The 21,006-nt window shown below is 40.0% G+C and overlaps 1 protein-coding gene across 1 annotated transcript in view; it reads left to right on the top strand.

Annotated features, from left to right (window-relative positions):
- MAST2 (microtubule associated serine/threonine kinase 2) overlaps nucleotides 1-21,006 on the top strand; it is a 198,910-nt gene that overhangs the window by 79,758 nt on the left and 98,146 nt on the right. The window contains exon 4 of the mRNA XM_054165723.1: nucleotides 8,328-8,359. Coding sequence (XP_054021698.1) covers nucleotides 8,328-8,359 — 32 coding nt within the window. The remainder of the gene's footprint in view (nucleotides 1-8,327; nucleotides 8,360-21,006) is intronic.

The raw sequence follows: 21,006 nt of genomic DNA, 5'->3' as shown, positions 1-21,006 counted from the left end.
TTTCATGAGACACACATTGGTTTATATAACTCTTATGTAAGCTGAACCAGAAAGGTTCCCAAAGTCACCAGAATGATGCTGGGCTAGATTCAGTTTTAAATTCAATGAAGGACATCTAAAGAGTTTTGTAAACAAAACGGGTGGTCAGGTAGCCTTGGTACCAGCTGTCAGTTCTTCTTGAAACAACCTTTTAAGGAGTAGATGTATGTACAGTAGAACTGACAAATGACTTAATCATAGATTAATATCAGTAAGAGTCAACAAGGCAGAGAATAAAACTGGATTTGTTTATTTGTAATGCTCTTGGCATGTTTAGCAGCTGTGACTGTTTCCTTGTGATCGTCGCATGCCCAGTCTTGAAGGAATTTTTGGTGCAAGTCAAGGCAGAGTAATTTGAAGAGCAGTTTCTAACAATAGCCTTACAGCTGCAGTGCTGAGTGCCTCTGAGATGATGCTCTTTTCTGCATTTCCCAAAATTTTGTAGAATGTGACCTTTTGACTTGTATTTCTCAAACTGGTGCAGTCTGGAAATATGAAATAAAATGTTGAACAGTTGCTCCCATTATTTTGGACGGCTGTTGAGTGCTGGGCAGGCTGTTTCACGCACAGGGTGGATCAGTAATCTGCTTCATGGCCTTGTAAAACTAGAATTAAGTAATGAGAAAGATTAATGAGCCATATAAGCTGTGTGCTTTATTCTTCTCAATATTCTCTCTCCCTTAGGCTAATTTGTGCAAAAATGCAATACACACAAGGAAGATCTGGAACATTTATTAAGGTTATTATTGTTTGTCAGGTTTTAAAGCATAACCTGCCTTTTATTTACAGAGGACTGCTGTGCATCTGGCTTCTTATTTCATTGATCCACACACACATGTTTGGGTAGCTGTGATTATTTATTTCAGGGAATAAGTTGCCATAATAATCTTCTAAAGCTACTGCTGTTGCAATTTAGGGATGGTCTGTTGTGAGAGCAAATTCACTCTTTTATCCTTCTCGCTCTGCTGTTTTCACTGGGCTTCTGTGCTACATCTAGGACCCTGGGTTGTGAAATTCAAGCTGTAATCATTAAAGTTATTTTTTTTTCCCTGCAAATGAAATGACATATTCAAAGCATAATCTTTTATGGACTACATATAATTTAAAAATAAGTTTGGCAAGTGTAATTGAAGAGGGCTGCTGCAGCAGTTTCTTTTTTAGCCTTGAGGAAAACAATCAAGTTGATAGTAAATTAGTTTGGTGAGATCTAAGGATTGAACAGCTGAGTTACTGTACCTGCTTTTCTGGATGTGACCACGGTTCTTAGAGGCTGTCTTTAATGTTCAGAAACCATTTGCTGGTTAACCTCAGCTAAAAAGCTTGGGATCAAATACGAAACTACCTATTTTCTTTACTATGAAAAGAAGGAGACTGCTGCTTGACTGATAGCATGAAATTAGAGTGACTCATGTGCTCTTAGTCCCAAATAACAGAGATAGGAATGAGAACTGTGGAGGAAATGAGACTTGGAGAATTGCAAGTCATTCATTGCTCTTGCTGGGGAGGGATGTCTGTGCACCACCCTGCCCTTGGCTGCAGACGCCTACTCCTTGTGTCATCTGCAGCTCAGCTGTGGCAGCTGGCTTATTCCTGGGGCTGGGCTGCTCTCCATTCACCCACTTGGGAATGTGGTTTGCATGCATTGTTTTTATTGTCATTTGCCTGTCCTAGCCATGATGTGTGATTTCAGTCATTTTTGTTACCATGAGTGGGTTCAGTCTGGCCCGTGGTGTGCTGTGTAATGTTGTATTTTGGGCTACAAACATGATGTAATGTACAAAATATGGAGTAAACACTTCAGCTTACTGAAAAAGACACATACATATATATATATATATATATATATATATATGGGAACAGGCATAGAAAATGTTCCAGGCAAATTGGGATCCTTGGTTGTTTTGAGATGTATTCTGCAATTATTTTAGGTCAAGTAACCAAGACATTTAACCTTGCAGAAAGCCCTGAGGTTAAGTGATATGAAAGGTTAGTGGGCAACTTTCAGAAGCATATATTCTTGGCAGGTTAATGCACAGATGTGACCTGGATCCTTAGCTTTGCCTACAAAGGAAGACCTTTGTGTTGCCCAGGCAAGAGTGCTGGTGAGGGAAGGAAAAGAATTTGCTGTGTTTAAGAATTTTGCTTAAAGAGGGCTTTTAGACTTTCTACTTCTGCACTAACTATAATTTGAAATAAATCCATAAATCCAAAAGCTTTTATTTTTTTTTTCCCCTGACTTGCAAGGGATTTCTAAGCTGAAGAGCAGAGAAGGGTTGGAAGATGCTAAAATCATTAAATGCAGCATTGGCTGATTCGTGACCTGTGGGTTTGAAGGCTGATATAAACTGATTATTTAGGGAAATGGAGCTGCCTGTTAGTGAAACAGCTGAGGCTTCCCCCCCTCCCAATTTGGTACATATTACTGTGATTTGCAGATGACATTTGGTTGCTGACATATAACTTCTGTTGAGGTAGAGAACTAATGCAAGTAATAAATTTAATTTGCTTTGAACTTGTGATATGTTTAGGGTAACACTGGGTGAACAGGTATGCTATTATGAACTATTCTACTGTCACACATACTGTCCTGAAGGCTGTAGCACCCTGTCACCATGAAAGTGAGATTTCTGAGGAAAGGACAGTTCCAGACAGTTTGGCTGGTACTGGGTATATGGGAAAATGCACTGGGACTAATCTATCCAAGGCAATTCAGGATCTGTGTAATTGCAGGCATGAATTCTGTACAGGGTGTAGAAAGATCTGGGAATTGAACTCTGTATTTTGAATGATATTGGCAAGAGCTTGAGTATTCGCTTTCTGTATTTTAAGCATCTCTGTAGCTAAGCAGATGATCTACAGTATGATCCTGAATTTAGTTTCTAAAAAGCCAGTATATTGTAGAAAATAATCTACAGCTTATTTTATAGGTTAGTCTGACATTCATTACAGACAGAGGTTTAAGTGCTGCTGCTGAGGTTGGGAAACAAGTTCAGATGCAATAATTTCTGGAGAGAGAAATTGAGAAGTGCTGTTTTTAATAACCATCGACAATGATATGATGAGAAGAAGGAAATGATTTTTCTTGACAGATTCTGATAGGAGAAAGAGAAGCTGAATGTAGGATGGTGTGGTTTGTGGTTTTGTTTTGGGTTGGTTTGGGTTTTTTTTAATCACCATGAAAAATTCCTTCCTGTTAATCTGATGGATGGATTACAGTTTGTCTTTGCACGGCCAGGTTGCATTTTCCATCAGAACTGGAGATTCCAACCCTCATTATATCATTTCTGTAATGCAAATGGTTATGTATAGAGAGAGATTTAATTAATCCCCTGCTGGTTGGTAGTGTACCCTAAAGCAAACATAGTCAGCCCAGGAAAAATATTAAAACATGAGTGCATGGTACCAGGTCAATGAGTGTCAGTGGAATTTCATCATCTGTGAAATATTAACTTATTAACTGAAATGTATTTACTGTTATAGCTGTAAAAATATTTGTCTATTGTCCCAACTGGTATGATAGCTACCTTGCAAGAAAGCCAAGGTCAAAGGCAATCTCAGGAATCATGCTGTCTGCTCTGGCAAAAATAGGGAACATCCTGAGTGTAGTGATAGTTCTCACTTTAATTTGAAAGGACTACATTTTAAGCTGCCATCAGTGCAGACTCTAGCATCCAACTTTGCCTGTGGGGCTGTGCCATATGCGCAGCTACATATTCAAGGACAAATTACAAGACTGAGAGAAAGTGACAAATCTGAGTGATGGGCTTCTGTTTTCCTCACACTTCTATAATGTAACATATCTGTTTAAGAGAGATGGGTTCTCTTGTATCACAATGGACCAATAGATTTCCAGATTTAATTTCCATTTCATGTTGTGTGCTTACACGTATGCACAAAGTCAGCATTCTTTCTGCTGCCTGAAACATTCCTGTTTTCAGATGCAGTTTCTGTATGCAAAAGGTCACAATAGAATCAATTTTTGCTATCTATGCACTGAACAATGTATTATGTAAACAGAAAGTGATGCTTAAAATGGTCGGGAGGGTGGTTGTGGAGCCTCCCTCTCTCTAGATGTTCAAAACCCGCCTGGACGTGTTCCTGCATGATCTGCTCTAGGTGATCCTGCTCTGGCCAGGGGGGTTGGACTAGATGATCTTTTGAGGTCTCTTCCAGCCCCTAACATCCTTTGATTTTCTATTCTAGCTTCCTTTCTGCCTCAAAAATGATAGGTCCAGTGAGGATCCAGTCCTATTGCGAAACCTGAACTGTAGCAACGTGCGGTGTTCAACTGATTTTATAACTGCACAATCTGAGATGATAAAAGGACACAAAGAACCCTTTTGGAGGGGAGGGGATTTGAATCAGCTTTTTATAAACTCCACAATGCTGAATTTCTTTCCCAAAGTTCATTTATAACTCGTTGTCTGAAAGTCTGCCGCTTCTTTTGTCATGTAGAGATCAAGCTGCATGTTTAATAATTATGCCTTGAAATATGGAACCCATACAAAAAATTAACTTTCAGAACAGTCTGTTCCTGTCACTTGGGTACTGCAAGATTTAATACACTTCTTAGGATCTGTGAAAGTAGTTATTTGTTTCCACTTCTGAAAGTTGTGTGAATAATGGTGCAACCATCTTTTAAAATATTTTTATGTTAATTATCACTTCATATGAATCAAATGTAAATGCAGGGCTCTATTGTTGACCGAGAGAGCAGGTGGTATGGAGTCTGGTTGAAGTAATAATGGTAATATATATAGGTATTGGCAGCACAAGGGCTCAGGGAGGCAGATGTGCTGTCAGAAGAGGCAGTTTGCAATCTTGAATGTTCATGTGCTGTTCTCACCAGAAGGCTGGTCTTAAATGGAAAATGACCTTTAGGATAAACTAGCATATTTACTTAGAGGATTACAGCTGCACCCTGTAAGGAGTGTTTCAGAACAAGTAGTCACAGCTCAGCACTCTTTTCTTAGTTATCTTGCCTCTTAAAACATAATTTCTTTTTTTTCAGGATACCTGGACATGTAACGACAAACCCTTTTGTGGAGTGGGTGGAAACCTGTCAAATCATACCACATCCCTCATCATTAACTATATAAAACATTTAATCTGTGCTATAAAACTGATTCCAAGTGAAGTTTCCACCTTCACAGGGTACTTGTAAAGTGCTGTTGGACTTTTATCTTTTGCATAGAGATCAGTGATACTTCATATGTTTGAAACCACACTATCATTTTTAGATGTAAACACTCAGTTGGTCCCACTGCACCCGTAAGTGTTAAGTTATCTTAAAACCCAGATGATTCTCTAGCCTTTGTCTGTAAACCCATCTCTAGTAGACATTTTCATTATCCACTCTATCCTCTGGAGATCTGCAGCGTTCTCCTGACAATGGACATCTCCAAATAGGTGCCATGATCATCAGTTCTGTCTGCAGTCAGATTCCTCCTTGCTTCCGTCTCCAGGCATTTTCTCTGCTGATTCAGGAGAAGCGAAGCCTCGTAATTACGCTGCTTGCCGTTGTGTAACTTCCAGCTCTGAGGCTTTTGCAAGTGGTCTCACCACTCATGGTCTGGTTTGGAGGATTACAAAAAGTGCTGTCGCTAGCCCTGCTTTGGAGAAGCAGTGAAGGGTGGTTATCTGGGAGCGTGCAGGCCTGGCATGTCTCTGGAGGACAGGAAAAGCGCTGCAGGAGTCAGGGCATGGCTTAGGGTATGGCTGATAGGTTTTTGAAGGGGAATTTAAGACAAACACAAAATGAGGCAGTGGAACAACAGGTATAAAAATTGATTGCTCAGATGGTGCTCTTTGTTGTCAAGTCCACAGAGGTATTAACTTTGAACTACTGCCTATTGATTCCGCAGCTGCGCTTTGTTTGTCAAGGTGGAGGTGCAGAATGAAAACAATTGCTACATGGACAAAATAATATTTCAATTGTTTTGAGATGTCATCTGTTAGTACTTTTTACCTTTCTGATTTGAAAACTCACTTGATCACATTTCACAGGAAGATTTCATGAGCAAAGCCTAAGTCAGTCCATCTATTAACCTCATATGCATTTAATCCTGAATTAGCTGCATCATAGGAAGTACTAAAAGCAATATTATGTGAGTAAAACAAATGCACAGTAAGCCACAGGAAAACCTTTGTCCACTCCTGTTGCATCTCAGGAATTGTATCCAGCATGTCTGTCAGTCACATTTACCAGAGTTGTGCTGCTGCAAAGGAAATGTTTGTTCTATCTTTAAAGTATAAAGCTTTTAAACATGAACCCTAAAAGCTCAGAAATCAGAAGGTGGATAATGGTCACTGTTTTCTGTTTTCAGCCAGTACCATGAAATTCCAGAGCTTTATTCATTCATTCTGAAAATTTCTGGGCCTGAAATGGAAATGCACTCTTTGAATAGGAAATGTACCCTCTGCTAAGTGCCTTTTTTATGTCAGGTCTTCTTTAAAGATCAGAAATTAAATACATCTGCTTATATGCTGTAAGAGACATATATATGCATGTATAAGCAATATCCTACCTACACAAACAGAATAATCTATAATAACCCTGTTTTACCTATTCATCCATTTGCAGTGGCAAAAAGCTCTCATTGCTCTGTAGACTTCATGGTTAGAAATTTTCATTCTCACAAATGAGAGTGGAAGAAGTACCTTTGTAGAATATAAACCACACAACCTGTTAGAGATGCTAATGATTTATTATCTTACGTACTTGAAATGTTTTGATTAGAGCGTGACAAGTTTGTCTGATGACAGGAATTTATTTCTTGATGCTGTAAGCTGTCAGCCTTGGGATAATTCACACATGAAATTTGCTCTGTAGTGTTAAACTGTAACGAAATTACAAATTGTAGAGGACTTATACTTGGGGGGGTGGGGGTGGGGGGTGGAAATAACAGCATGTTTAAGATTTAATGATTTGTGGGGTTTGTGTGGTGGTTTGGTTCCCCCCCCCCTTTTTAACTTCTAGTGGCTGTAACTTTTTGATACCTTTGAAAAAACTTCAATGTCCAGTGTATTACTAAACAGAGCAGCCGCTGACAGGTTGTTGATAATGTTGTTAATCATTGAAGTCAGCATCTGCACCACAACTAAATATGGACAAGAGGTGACCAGATTCTATGGATTTGTTATTTTCCATTGACTTCTTGCAATGTTAAGTGAAAACAGATGTGGGTTTTGTGTTAGTGGGAGGTGAAAAGCACATCAGGTAGAGCAGCGTTCGGGTAGTCCGAGTATTGTACTTCCCCGGTTGCTGCAGTGAGGCAATCCTGGCCCAGCACCGCTCCTTTTCCCAGGCCTTGCCCGCCCGCTCTGCCCTTGTCTGGGGCTCGGCAGCGCGGACATGCTGAATGTTGCCTTAGCGGTAGGGCTGTGTAAAGGGAGCGGCGCGGCGGCTTTTTGCCTTTGCCCCCTCTCCACGGCGTTTCCCCCTCTTCTTTCCCCTTTGGACTCGGGCTGCGGGCCTGGGGCTGCGGCGGGGCCAGTGGCAGGCGGCGGCTCCCACCTAGTGGCGTCCGAGGGAAGCGCCGGGCTCGGTGGCCCCGGCGGGGACAGGCACCGGTGTGCTGGGAGGACGTCAGAAACCGCAGCAAAAGCCTGGGTGTTGCTGTGTACATCTTGCCCGTGCCTTGTGCCTGCGCCTGCCCCTGGGCTATTTAATTAAATAAACCCCTCAACATTCCCCCAGTAACTTTGCTTTTGCTGCTGAGGTGCAAAATGCTGGTTTTAAGTGAGAATTGTGTGTCGTTGGCCCTGGAATGTTTTTTGTGACAATGCATAGTACAAGTAATGTGTACGTTTGGAAAAAACCCAACAAATCCCAGAGCCCCCTCCCCCCCCTTCCCCCGCCCTGTGCTTCATTTTTTGGGGTTGGTGAGAACGTGAGAGCAGCAGCAGCAGATGCTGGGCGCTTTGGGTACCACACTTCTGGAAGTGGTTGGCATGTGATGCTGATGAGGTGTGTAGGACAGAATTAATTACTGCCTTATCTATGCTGAGGCTTGAATTTCAAAGTTGTCTTTGCTCTGTTGAGTGCCTGTGTTTTTGTGACTGCAAAGGCAATGATTATTCAGAGAAAATGAGTAACTTTGGTACCCCAAACTACGAACGTGTGCAGATCCACCTCCGATACGCACCAGTGCTGTGCACAGTTACACTCTGAGCATGCATTCTGAAATGGCCAGTTTCTTATTAATTTCACCTCAGTCCTTCGTTGATAATGTAATATAGAATAATAAGTAAAATTAACTCAAGGTTTTTATTTCTTTTTTTTCCAGAAGGAGCTGAGTCTCCCCAGAAGAGGAAGCTTGTAAGTATAATTACTCTTTATTCATCACTTGGTTTGCTTTGAACATATATAGCTGTTCACTTGTGGAAATCATTTAAAGGGGCAGATACTCTGCTTATTAGCATGTTCAAGAATCTGTCATGCACTTGGAATCAGCTGGCTGGCATTTCTCTGAGACTGAAGCCTGTATTAATTTCCCTAAGTGTAGCAGAAAAAGTAGTAGTAGTGTAAGCTTACTTCTAATTATCAGCTTGAATAGATCCTGATATGGAAGTAGCTGAGGTGTTGAGTGTTGCTTGCACTGACATCACTGAAGTGACTCCACAGAAGTCACTGATTATTTATGTGATATGGGCAACTTCGATCAGTGCTCTTCAAACAGTCTGTTGACAGAAGTCTAAGTACACAGCTCCTGGGCCACACAGGTCAGGTGTTTGTGGGGCAGTCAGTGTAATAGAGAGATTTTGACAATGTAGCAGATGTTGGGAAAAGTAAGCTTTCAAAAATGTGGTTTAAACAACTTGCAAATTTTTTTAAAGAAGGCATTATTATGTTTAAAGGATTTAAGCAAACTAACTTGTGTTTCAGTGACACTATGAGGGCCTGGCTTTGCTATATTTACAGGTTTATGGTGGAAGAAATTGCTATATTGATTGCAGTATATAAAAGAGAAAGCTTTTGTGCTGCTTGCTATTGCATTATGATTTAAAATTGTTTCCCAGAGCTTGTAGGCTACAGACCTGAAGCTCACAAAAGCATCTAACCTTTCTCCCTCAGATTTCTAGTTCTAATGAGAAATTATTGCCAGTCTTTCAATGTAAGCTATCCCTTTTGTATAAGGAACAGTGTTTGGAAAATGCTGTGTAGAGCCAGTGATTCAGGGCTGAACAATTCAACAGATCAAAAGGTTGTTTTTTTTTTTTCAAAATAGGGCATGACCAGACCTCTTTGTTTAGTTCCTATAACAATGATAAACCAGTCAGGGAGTTATTTAAAGAACCTGAAACACTGATTTTTTTAATACATTTTTTTTTTAACCAGTATGCCTTGTAGGCTGGCTTTAACTATATTTGATAGTTGCCTTTTTTTTCTTAACAAAAGCTGTTGTTCAGGATTTGAAGGTTCTGTGAACAAATGCTGGAGCAGTGTGCTAACAGTAGGTTTTCTGCTCAATGTGACTTAAATATGTTTCTACAAAACTTTGGGAATTGAAATTGAAGATGCCAGAGGTATTTCCTTCCCTCTCTCAAGCATGGAGGTGGGTATGCCACAAAACTGCTCATGTATTTGCATTTGAAATATCTGAGGTATGAAGGAAGTGCTTCAAATGTGTAGCCTTTTCATGTAGTAGTAATTAAACCAAATGACTGAATGTTTTATTTCTACATTGGCTTAACACCTTCAGTTTTCATTATTTTACTTCAGTTTTCTTTCACAAGGGAGTGACTTTTTAACCATCATTAGGTGAAGAAATTTAGCAACCTGTGTCAAGAAGATCCAGACTGTAAATTTTAAGCACAAGGTTGCAGCTCTTAGTGGGACTGACAATCGGTGAAGAATTGACACGTCTCTGGTTAGTTGCCTGTGTTGTCTAGTTGATTATTTGATTGCAGTTGCTGAAACTACAGATTCTGTAGTCAATTCTACCAAATGATTCCTTGTTTGGAAAGTTTAACTATTCGAGCAGTCAGTAGTGCATTGTGGCTTGTGTGTATTTGTGTTGATGCCATACTGTGAAGCGTATAGGCTCCTTGAGAAGGGTCTTGTGGAGCTGATGTACATGATTTGCACTTCCCAGTATCAGAGTGCTTACTTGATTTAAAAAAAGAAATCCACTCCTAGTCTTTGAGTCAGGCATTAGAAATATTTATATCATAAAAGAGAATAAGTCTAGTATATATGTGTATATATGTTTAAAATATGCCTATATTGCATATGAATTTGTTCAACCATTCTGTCAAAAAGGATCGTCAAACTGTGCACTTAAATACAGACTGTAGGCAGTTCTCAGAGCTTCTGGAGACTTTTCCTATGCTTGAATCAGCTTCACAGTGAACCTTGTAAGCAAAAATAAAGTCTGAACATCAACTTTATTCCGAAAAGCTGTTGTTGTGCTGCAGCTAATGAGTAGGAATAGTTATGGATGTTGCTAGGTCCTGATTCATTGACTGTCATTCATTGACTTTTGTTCACCAGCAGGAGCAAAAGCAGGAATTGACAGAAGGATGAAGCATCTGGCTTGGAGCCAGAAACCCTCAAGATGTGCATCCATTTTTCTGACCAAACTCCAGCCTTTGTAGCAGTTCAGTAGCAATTGTCTTGTATAGAAATACACTGAGCATTTTTCTGCATGCTAGTCTGGAGGCTGGGGTGCATTTGTAAAAAGAACATATTTAGGGAGGAAGTAATTATTTTCTAACCAGCCAGAATGAGAATGAAGACTTGATTATTGCTGCTTGCTAGGTGATTGCTTCAGTTGATTGTTGAGTTAGAAAAGTTTTAGTCTGTGGATTAACTAAGGCATTTGTCATTGCTGAATGGAGAAGGGCAATGCTTCTGACTTTACCTGTCTCTCATTTCTTTATGTTTGCCTAAGTCAGTGTTAGTAGTCTCTTTTTCTACAGGAATCAATTGTAAGCATGGACAACAACAGTTGATATGCTTGTTTGTACTAAGGAAAAGGAGCAGAATTGGTTGTCTTAGTATTTTTGGCAGGAGACCATGAAGCCTTTTGTGTGGAAGCTGAAGAGAATGAGCGGTGGGATGGAGCCTGAGATGTCTGTTGATTAGCAACTCTACTTCCATATTAGCAGAAGGGAGCACAAGCACATCATAAATGATGACTTTGCCCTTGGAGATGTTGCAGTCTAATCTTGAAATAATCAGCACAGAGTGAGCAGACATGTAAAACAGATGGGGGAACTGTAAACAGGGTGACATTAAGAGGAATGCCTGATTATTTAGATACCATTTCGTTGTTAATGTGCCTAAAGTGTGTGTGTTTCTGTAGGGGAGTTATGTTTAATACACTAAAGGAAATTATACTCAGCTGAGTTGTAGGCTACAAAGAGGTTGAATAATACAAGTCTGAGAACAAGAACAAGTAGTTACATTCTGTCTCTGGTGTGGTTCAATACTCAGAGTTCAAAGTTTTCCTTTCATATATTATGCATAGAAATGTATTGGTTGTGTTTTCCTCATGCTTTGTTCACAGAAAATAATTACCATTCATGAATATTTTCTTTAATTTCATGTGAAGTGATAGACCCAAACTTTGATCTCCATCCTATTAGTGGAAGTGGTTTAATTATTTTCAGCCATTACCCTCTGCTGTTCTTTTGGTGCTACAGCATGTACAGAGATTGCTTCTTGTATCGTTGGCTTCAGCTTTCAAAAGACTTTGATGTGCACCTGCATGTGAAGCACACTGGAGATGTTCCAGGCTTGAAAGGGCAAAGGTGGGGACTGCACAGCAAAGCAAGTCTGAAGATGAAGCACTTGTGTGTGTTCACGTGTGTAGCAGTAACTTGGCACCCAAAAAAGCCAGGCTGTAAAACGCAGATATTCATTGCAGCTGCAGGATCTGCAACACCGTCCTGGAGCTTGCTGTTTCTTCTGGGTGCTCCTTGGCTAATCAGCAGCTACTAAATTGAGCTGGGGCTGCATTTGAGCCATAGTTTCTTGTTCAATACTCCCATTTTTTATAAAGTCACTTGTTTATAACATGAACTTTATTGACCCGCTGGGACTTTTTAAGGAAACATGTGGATTTACATTTGGAATCCTCCTGGTTTCTTAGGCAGAGTTACTAGCTTGGGTTGCTGTCATTTTGCTACTATCTAAACCTAAAATTTTCCAAGAAAAAAAGTATTTTCCTCTCCATCATCATATGTAAATTTGAAAAAAAGAGCAATGTCCTCAGCCAACTGAATTTGCTAAGCCAGTGTTTCATTTCAGATGCAGGTTATTTTTGTTAATTCTACCCGGCTATCAGCTGTCTCTGGCAAAGATACTCTTGAGGTCTGTGTACCAGTGGAAAAAGAACATGAAGACATAAGAAGCATGAAAAACATTTATAATCCAGAACACATCCAGTAAAAATACACATTTAAATAAATGCCCTCAATAAATAAATCAATAAGTTGCAAATGGCTGCTTTGATGGTGATAGGTGCTGATAAATTGTATTTACCTCCTTTTTATGAAATGTGCCAGGCAGCATTAATGGTGTTTGCTAAAGACATGTGCAAGGCTTTTATGGTGGTCTTTATTCCTTCTAATCTCTTCTGAAGGTAATTTATGTCCATGGTGGGGCTCATTTTCTCTCTTGCCTCTACTCTCTCCTTCTACTTGTAAACCTCTGAAGGTTCTTAGTTTTTGCGAGGCATTTAAGAAGGTGTTTCATTAAAAAAGAAGTCATCATAATGTGTTAGATTTACCCCCACCTTCCTTGCAGTAAGACAACACACACAGACACTAAGAAATTTCTGTGGGAGGCTATGTTGAATGCCAGTTTGTAACAGTTTCTACTTGTATTCTTCTCAGTGCTTAGACCTTAGAAACCAAAACAAGTTCAATGGCAGAAAATTCTCTTCTGGCCTTTCGTGCTGGTTTGTCTTTATCTTGCTGTGCTCAGGTGCTGTGGGAATTTCCTCTGTATCTGCAGAGAAATGGAGTATATCATTCTGTTTCTGTTTGTCTTGGAGGGTAAGTGTGTCTGCTGGGGATCGATCAATGCCATTTCACTGCCAGGAGCAAGTGCTGTTCCTCAAGTGTGGAGAGGCTGAAGTGCTGGGAATGGAGGAACAAAAATACTTTGAAAAGGAGTAGGGAGTTCTGTTGCTTTTGCACCGTGCTCTGCCGTGGATCTGGATATATGAGTAAGAAGTAATGCCTTCATTCAATGCTTCCTGATTGTGGTACTTTTAATAGACGGGGAGGGAAAGGGGTGGTATTTTCAAAGCACTCCATCCCTCTCTGAGCTGCGCAGAAGCAGCTCGCAAGCAGTAGATCAAAAATAACCCAGTGCTCCTAATCTGATATGTGGGGCTGGCTCTGGAGGCGGAACGTGCCGAGTTATTCCCGTGAGGCACTGTAGGAGTGTTGCTATTTGTATGTTAGGCTTTAAAAATAATTTGAAAGCATTGTTCTATAAAAGAAGTGATTTTGTGAGTAAGGGGATTTAGGGTTCTGTATATACTGTGATCTCAGAGACTAAGAATTTATGGAAGCTTTCATCAAGAATTTAAAAGGGACAAATGTCTTGTGCAGGTTTTGTTACCAAGTTTCCACTGCTTAATTCAGGTTTTCATTTAATAAGTATAATCCAATGTTACATACCAAATTTGTACCTTCAGCAAGTTGCTGTGCTTTCTTACTCTGAAGGAGCAGGGAATCTGAAATGGCCACCCTGGGCACCCTGACCCTTACTTTTGAGACTGGCAGTTTGTTCTTCTAATGGGACATAATTGTTGAGAGGTTGTGACCTTGTAGTGTGGGGCACCCCTGCTGGGATTTGAATCACAGAGGTAGGAGTTGTAATCTGGAATTTGACTTGGTTTACAGGTACTTGTCAAGAGCAGTCCCTGCCTACCCTCATACAATCTTTAACACTTTAAAATATAGCAGATAGATATTTGGATATTTGGGAGGGGACTAAGGCGGGGGGGTGGGGAGGCAGAATCTACCTTCTTACAAATGCACATTTAAAAGATGTTGGGCATTTTTTCTTGTGGATAGCATTAAATCAATTTGTAACTGATGGAAATTGCCATTTGCAAACAAAAATGCAAGAGTTGCACTGTAGAAGGGTACATTGTCTCTGAATGAAAGTGCTGTTCCTTCTCCTCCCCCCTTTCAGCATTTGGCTCCTGAGGCTGCTGTGATTGCTCTTGCTCTATTTTCAGTGCTAGAATCCATAAAGTTTGTAGCAGAAACACAGCTTGGGAGTTACAGGAAGATGTTTTTAGATTAAAGTTGTGCGTGTTCTTAAGAGGATTGATTTCTGCAAGGGGAATGGTTCACATGTTCCCCTGCCGGCCAGGAACAGCTGCTCTTTGCACCGCTGATGACTCTGCAAGGGCTCGCTCGGGGTGGGAGCAGGGACTCTATTCCTATCGCAGTGTGAGTTTTCAAGCTGCTCTGTGAGATTTCTGTCAGAATCCTTTCAAGTGTGCCATTGCTGCCTTTGCTTTACGCTCGCCGTTTGGTTTGATGAGAGCGACTGTTCCTGCTCCTCGAAGCCCAGGAGAAGTTTGTTGCTGATTTGCTGTGAGCTCAGCCTGAGAGTGCCAGGACTGTACTGGTGGCAGCGTGATGGGTCAGATGGCTAGTCTGTGTCTTGGACTCTCCTGTGCCTTTGTTTTGTAGTGGTGGGCTTGATTTCCTTCCTCTGGCTGCTATGAACAGACTCATAGAAGATGTTTGGTTTTTGTATTTAAAGAAATAATTAGGGCTTTGACATGAACCGTGTGATTAATCTGGACCATTACTGAACTCCTGAGGTCTGTGACACGGAGGGTGTATGAAGAGCTTGGAATCACACTGATTGCTCTGTGCTCTGCGTTGGAGTGATAACAGTGGGCTCTCCTTCCTGGCCCTAAGCCTCTTATGCTGGGAAGAAACATTGTATATCATCAGCACAATGATGAAACGGAGGAAAGAGAGGCTTGGAGCCCCATCTCTGCGGATCCAGTAAGGACTGTTGTGAAAAAGAAATTGCACTTAAACATTTTAAATTGAAGCTATGAAAAAAAAAAAAAAACAAGACAATTTTTTTTTTGAGGCCAATAGACAATGCTTTTATTTGTTAGAACTTTCTTTATCTGTCATGCAGATTTGGCTGCACACAGAATTTCATTTGGAAGCTTTAACATATTACTTTAATAGCCCAAAAAGAGCAATATATAAATATTTCTAAGTGGGGTGCGTTGTGGTTAGATTTTGTGCCAAGCATTAATTACTGTAGTAAAACTGGATGTTGGTAACTGCATTTTTAGGTTGAGCTCTCTTCCAAATTAGAAAATGCTTCTAATAATCTGCCAGAAAGCAGTCACAGGGCTTAAATCTGTAGAAACCTTTGCCATCTTTATATCTTCTAGAACTAAGAATGCTACTGAAAACTTCTAAATTCAAAGCAAAAAAAATAACCTTTCTTTAGATTGCCACATCTACTTCTTCAAATGAAATTTAGACAAGCAATTCCTTTTAAAATGCTTGTCTCCTTTCTGAATGCACTGAAATCTACTTAAGAAAACTGCTATTTAAGATGTTCATAATGATATTAATATTTCTATTAGGTAAAATTAAGGAACTAGTATATTTAATAGTATGTTAATATGTAGAGGAGGTTAAATGAATCTGTCACATAGAGAAGGGAGGAGCAGTGTGAGAGGCAGGCTTAACCTTCTCTGTCTATGGACTGTAAAGCTCATCAGCTGTTTAAGCAGAGATTGCTAGTGGGAAGGATTTCTAATATGTAAAGGTTACTTGCTGATAAGTATTTGGATTCATTAGGAAATGTAAAGCAAGAAACACTGGCAAACATGCTTGTCTTCAGGACTTCCCTGTGAAGGGCCTGAAGACTAAACAAAACTGAAATGCACCCCACATTTCCCTTTTGCTCACTTTTATGTTTAAATATGGTAAATAGAAATTTTGTTCATCCCTTAATCAGAATCAAAGTCTCAGCTGTAAGAATATACATAGTGACACCCGTTTGTATTCTAATACATAAGCACACTTTATAATACCACCATTTGTAAGAGGACTTTTACTTTATTTCTAGTGAAGGACATCTCATCCTGTATAGTTCAATAAAGTAAGTGTTAGAAGCTCTTTTAAAAGTTTATGTGGAAGTCTGTCTGCAGCTTTTTGGAGGGCAGCTACTTTGAACAATTTTCTGTGCTCTCTGTCTATGAATACTTGTCTGCTAAGCCTGCAAAAGCAGTATAATGTATATAGTATATATAGAGCTGGAATTCAATGTCCTCAACTGGAATCCTGATACTACAAGGGGTGTGCTGTGGACGAGTCACTTAGCCTCTTTGTGCCTCAGTTTCCCCATAGCTAATACTAGAGTAAAGCCATTTTACAGTGCTGCTTTCAGTCTTAATTAGTTGTTGCTCTCAAACGCTGTCAGTGCTAAATGTCATTTTCCAGTCAGTGGTTTGTGTAATTCATGTTTCCACAGTTACATATTTCTATTGTTTCTACAGCCAGGGGGTGGAACCATGGCTCCTAAACTGTGAAGGTTATGATATAAGTGGTCCATATCTGCTACTGAAGCCATTATCAGTTTGCTAGTTTTTCTGAATTAAAAGTTACACATTTAAGGTTTGACAGTGGTGCATATTCCAGTAAGCTTGGGAATCACTACAAGAAAGGATTTTGGCAATTCCAAATGGGAAGATTTTCACAGTGGAAAAATAGTGGTGACTAGATACTGGATTGACTGACATGCAGTTTGGTTTGGATGATAATCAAAAGAATGACTTAGCTTATTGCAGTTATTAAGAAGATACAACTTGTATTTTAGAAATATATATATGTATTTTTTTTTCCCATTATTGAAACAGAGGATGTGGTATTGACCCTGATTTATTTTTTTTCCTACTGTGGTACCTTGTCAGAATCTCCTCTCCTTTGTTCTCCCACTGCCGAGGAAGTGATGTTCATCAGCACATGTTCTCTCCTACATCTGCTCCAGGTCTGCAGCACCTTAAATTCCCATTTAGTGCTGACTGTGCACTTGTTACTTCTCCTTTGGTATTTTACCTGAACTCACAACCCCAGAGCAATCCATCTAGCCCATGCTACAGCCATCCTTTTCAGTGGAGGTAAGGAGCAGTATCATCTAGGAATTTCTAGCAGTTTGATGTTGGTATAACCATTTATGAACTTAACAACTTTATAATTTAAGAGAGTTAATACCTGACAGAAGGAAACAGCCTTGTAGTTGTAATTTACTTCCAGTTATTGATGGTTCAGGTTGATGTTGCTTTTTAGTACAAATTTTTCTAGTTCATGTGTAGTTTAAAGCCCTACTTAAGGAAAATTATAAAAATAACTGAGGAATGGAAACCTCTGTCCCTGTGGGTGCATGCAGATTCCCAGTTTGCTTTGTGCTAGCTTCTGAGTGCATGTGCAGCTTGTACCTTGGAGCAAAGGAGCCCGCACATGTATTGCTGGTGTCAAGAGAGCCAACTTTAAAAAGCCTAGAGTGGGGACCTTACAAATCTGTGCCTGAAACAGCAGGTCTGTGCTAACATACTGTGTCCCTTCTCCTTGCTGTAAATAAACACTTGTTTCTCACAGAAGCTGTAAGGCTGAAGCCTCCATCTCCAGACAGAGTATACAAAGGATGGGTAGAATTGAGCTTGTTGCTAGGAGTACAAGAGTGTCTAAACTTGGAAAAAAGTCCAGACCAGCTCAGTTAGTATTAAAGCACTGGAGAGTTTGGCTGATGTAGTTTTCCTGCAAGAACAGCCCTTCCTTCATGCTGTGTTACTGTGGAACGTACATGGCCATCAGCAGCCCTAGTGGAAACCTTCAGCTTCTTCAGTAAGAAGTTTCACCCAGTGAGATAGTCGCTGAGAAAAGCTAACACAAGCTAGAGATCTTTGTGCAGATATGAAATAGTAACTCAGTGTTACCTACTTAAAACTTGAGCCAGCATAGGCATCAGAGGGCTAGTTTTGAAGTTCACATGCTGCAGTGTGGATGTAGCTGGTCAAATTTCAGTTACTCATCAGGTGGTAATGCAATAGCCCCTGAATCTAGACTGTTATTTCAGAGGGAGATTGCTCTTGGCTGGCCAGCTCTGGTAGTAGTAACAAGAAAATGTGAAGTTGAGCTATTTTAGGCCTCTCTCCCTGTAATGGAGAGTATCACATATGCTGGGTGGAAATCGGGCTGTCAGCAAAGGAAAGGGATGTTGCATGTGTCTGCACTGCACTGGCACGAAGAAAGAGGTGGCTGCCCAGCGAGCCTGCTGCTTTCCCTGTGCATTGGTGAAAATTCTTACTGTGGGGCGCATTTTGGCACCACTTGCAGTGAAGTGAAGGGCAGGGATTAAAGAGCAGTCTTCTGCCATTTTCATGTCATTGTCATCAACATCATTCTAAAGTATTTTTTGTTATTTAAAAGCTGGTTTTGGGTAATGTTCCTTTAAAGGAGTGATTAGATGCAATTAAATGCTCTTCAGCGTTAAGGCAAATGAACAGACAGTAATTAATTGCCAAAATTAGATTACTGTTAAAGTCAGTTGAGAACTGTTCTTTTGGAGTAAGAGATGTAATGATTATCAGTTATTTTTGAAAGTCTTTTTGGTGCCTACTGCTTTTTTTTTTCCTCTGAGAATCTGTTAGTCTTTATGCTTTTGACATTGGTCGGTGAATGATTTTTCCTTTAAGAGTAGTTCATATAAAAGGCTTAGTGTCAAGCTATATTCCACTGTTACTATGGACTCTCCTTGATAATAATATTTTTCATATATGAGGACCTTCCAGCCATCTGCTTTCTATATACTGAGTGGTTGATGATTCACAGATCCACAGCTCCGTGTACGAGCTTAGGTCTGCTGTAGTAACTTTTTATTTTTGTCCTTGTTGCCTTCACCTGTGCAGCTCTTGATCCTATTTTATCCTATCTTTCTTTGTTGTAGTTTTGTTTACTTGGTTACAGTACCAGGGATAGGCATTCCTGTTTGCTTAGAGCAAAGGTTCATCTTGGCAAGTTATTACCATCTTAGTTCTAGTCAGCTTAACACCCTCAGGTTAACCAGGCAGTGGTTCATTCCCATGGCTGTGCAAGTGCTACTGGGACCTGGTGGAAAAAATGATAGGAAAACTTAGGCCTTAATGTTAAATATTTCTCCCTTTTAACCTTTGGTATATTGTATTTGCAAGAATCTACATAAGTTTTCCCTTCTTGCTAATATTTTGTGGTTGTGTTTATTTTTACCTGGACAGGTGAACAGCTGTTGGTGCCTCTGATATCAAGTCAGATAGCATGAGATTTTGTGGCTTGTAAAAGAATGAATCTAATTAAGAATGAAAATATTTCATACATAACCTTTGAACAAATGAAAATTATGCAAACATTTCAAAAGAGTGAAAGGAAATGTGGAGTGGCATGGTTACAATAAGCAGAAATTGATAACAGGTGAAATAAGACTGCTGTAGCCTTACACAACCATGGGCTAGAATTAAGGTCAGATATCTTTAGGAAGGATAGAGAATGATGTTCAAAATTAAACTGAGGTATTGAATCATATTTGGGATGTGGCTTGCACTCTTTTGGCCATATCAGGGAAGTTAAATTACTGAAGAAAATGAGGCCATGTTTCACAGCTGGTCCTCTTTATGGGTTGGCAAGTCTTTGTACACTCGTATTTGTCCTTTAATTTAATAAAAAATATGAATTTACAGCATTTCTGGATATCAGGTTGCTTAGAAGATGTCAAGAATTAATTGTTCTAACCTGGAAGTAGTGGGTCATGATGTTAAAGGAACGTGCATTTCCCCATTTCAAAAACTGTTACACTCTCTGCAACATCTTCAGCAAGATACAAACTAGTTTCAGTAATCCCAGAAGCAGCTTACTCTGTTTGTGGTAACAGGGATGAAAGTGTTCATGTGCCATAGTTTTGATGCCCTGGGTGCTCCAGGTGAGGTGAAGCCTCAGTGGAAATTTGCTTTATCCAAACAAATCAGGTGAAGAATTGGGTTCAGCCGGATTATTCAAGGGATGTTTGCTCATGCCATTTGGATTTCATGAACTCATGTAGAACATGTTCATATGGGGATATATGGTGGAGATTACTTTTGTAAGAATGTTTTTCCTTGGAGCTTCTAGCTTTAATAAAGTCTGTTGATACTAGCTATTAATTCTTTAGAATACATAGAACAGAATACATAGAATAAACCAGGTTGGAAGAGACCTTCAAGATCATCGTGTCCAACCCATCAACCAATCCAAACCACCTAAACAACTAACCCATGGCACCCAGCACCCTATCAAGTCTCCTCCTGAACACCTCCAATGATGGCGACTCCACCACCTCCCCGGGCAGCCCATTCCAATGGGCAATCACTCTCTCTGTGTAGAACTTCTTCCTATCATCCAACCCAAACCTCCCCTGGTGCAGCCTGAGACTGTGTCCTCTTGTTCTGGTACTGGCTGCCTGGGAGAAGAGACCAACATCCGCCTGTCTACAACCTCCCTTCAGGTAGTTGTAGAGAGTAATAAGGTCACCCCTGAGTCTCCTCTTCTCCAGGCTAAGCAACCCCAGCTCCCTCAGTCTCTCCTCATAGGGCTTGTGTTCCACTTTATAGTTTTGCAGAGTGGTTCATAGATCTTTTTCTTCCTAGCCTGTCCAAAATCTGGTCACCACTTCTGAATGTGATAGTGGTCAGATTCTTACTGTCTTATTTAAGTAAAAGAAAATGGGAAACCTAATGCTGCTCCAAAACACTCAGTGTTGAGCACAGTACATAATTACTTGTTCAGTGTGCAATTACAGTGTTATGAGTTTTATGTAATTAGGATTTTATGGACATCTGTGATATAATTTAAGAATATATTAATTTGTTTATCTGAAGTTCCTATTCTAGGAAACAAGGATTTAATCAGAAACTGTAAGTAGCAAAAACATATTAGGCACAGACA

This window comes from Dryobates pubescens, chromosome 11, assembly GCF_014839835.1.
Source record: "Dryobates pubescens isolate bDryPub1 chromosome 11, bDryPub1.pri, whole genome shotgun sequence".
Classification (NCBI taxonomy): domain Eukaryota; kingdom Metazoa; phylum Chordata; class Aves; order Piciformes; family Picidae; genus Dryobates; species Dryobates pubescens.
The sequence above is the reverse complement of the archived record's forward strand: the minus strand, read 5'-3'. Positions and strand labels throughout refer to the sequence as shown.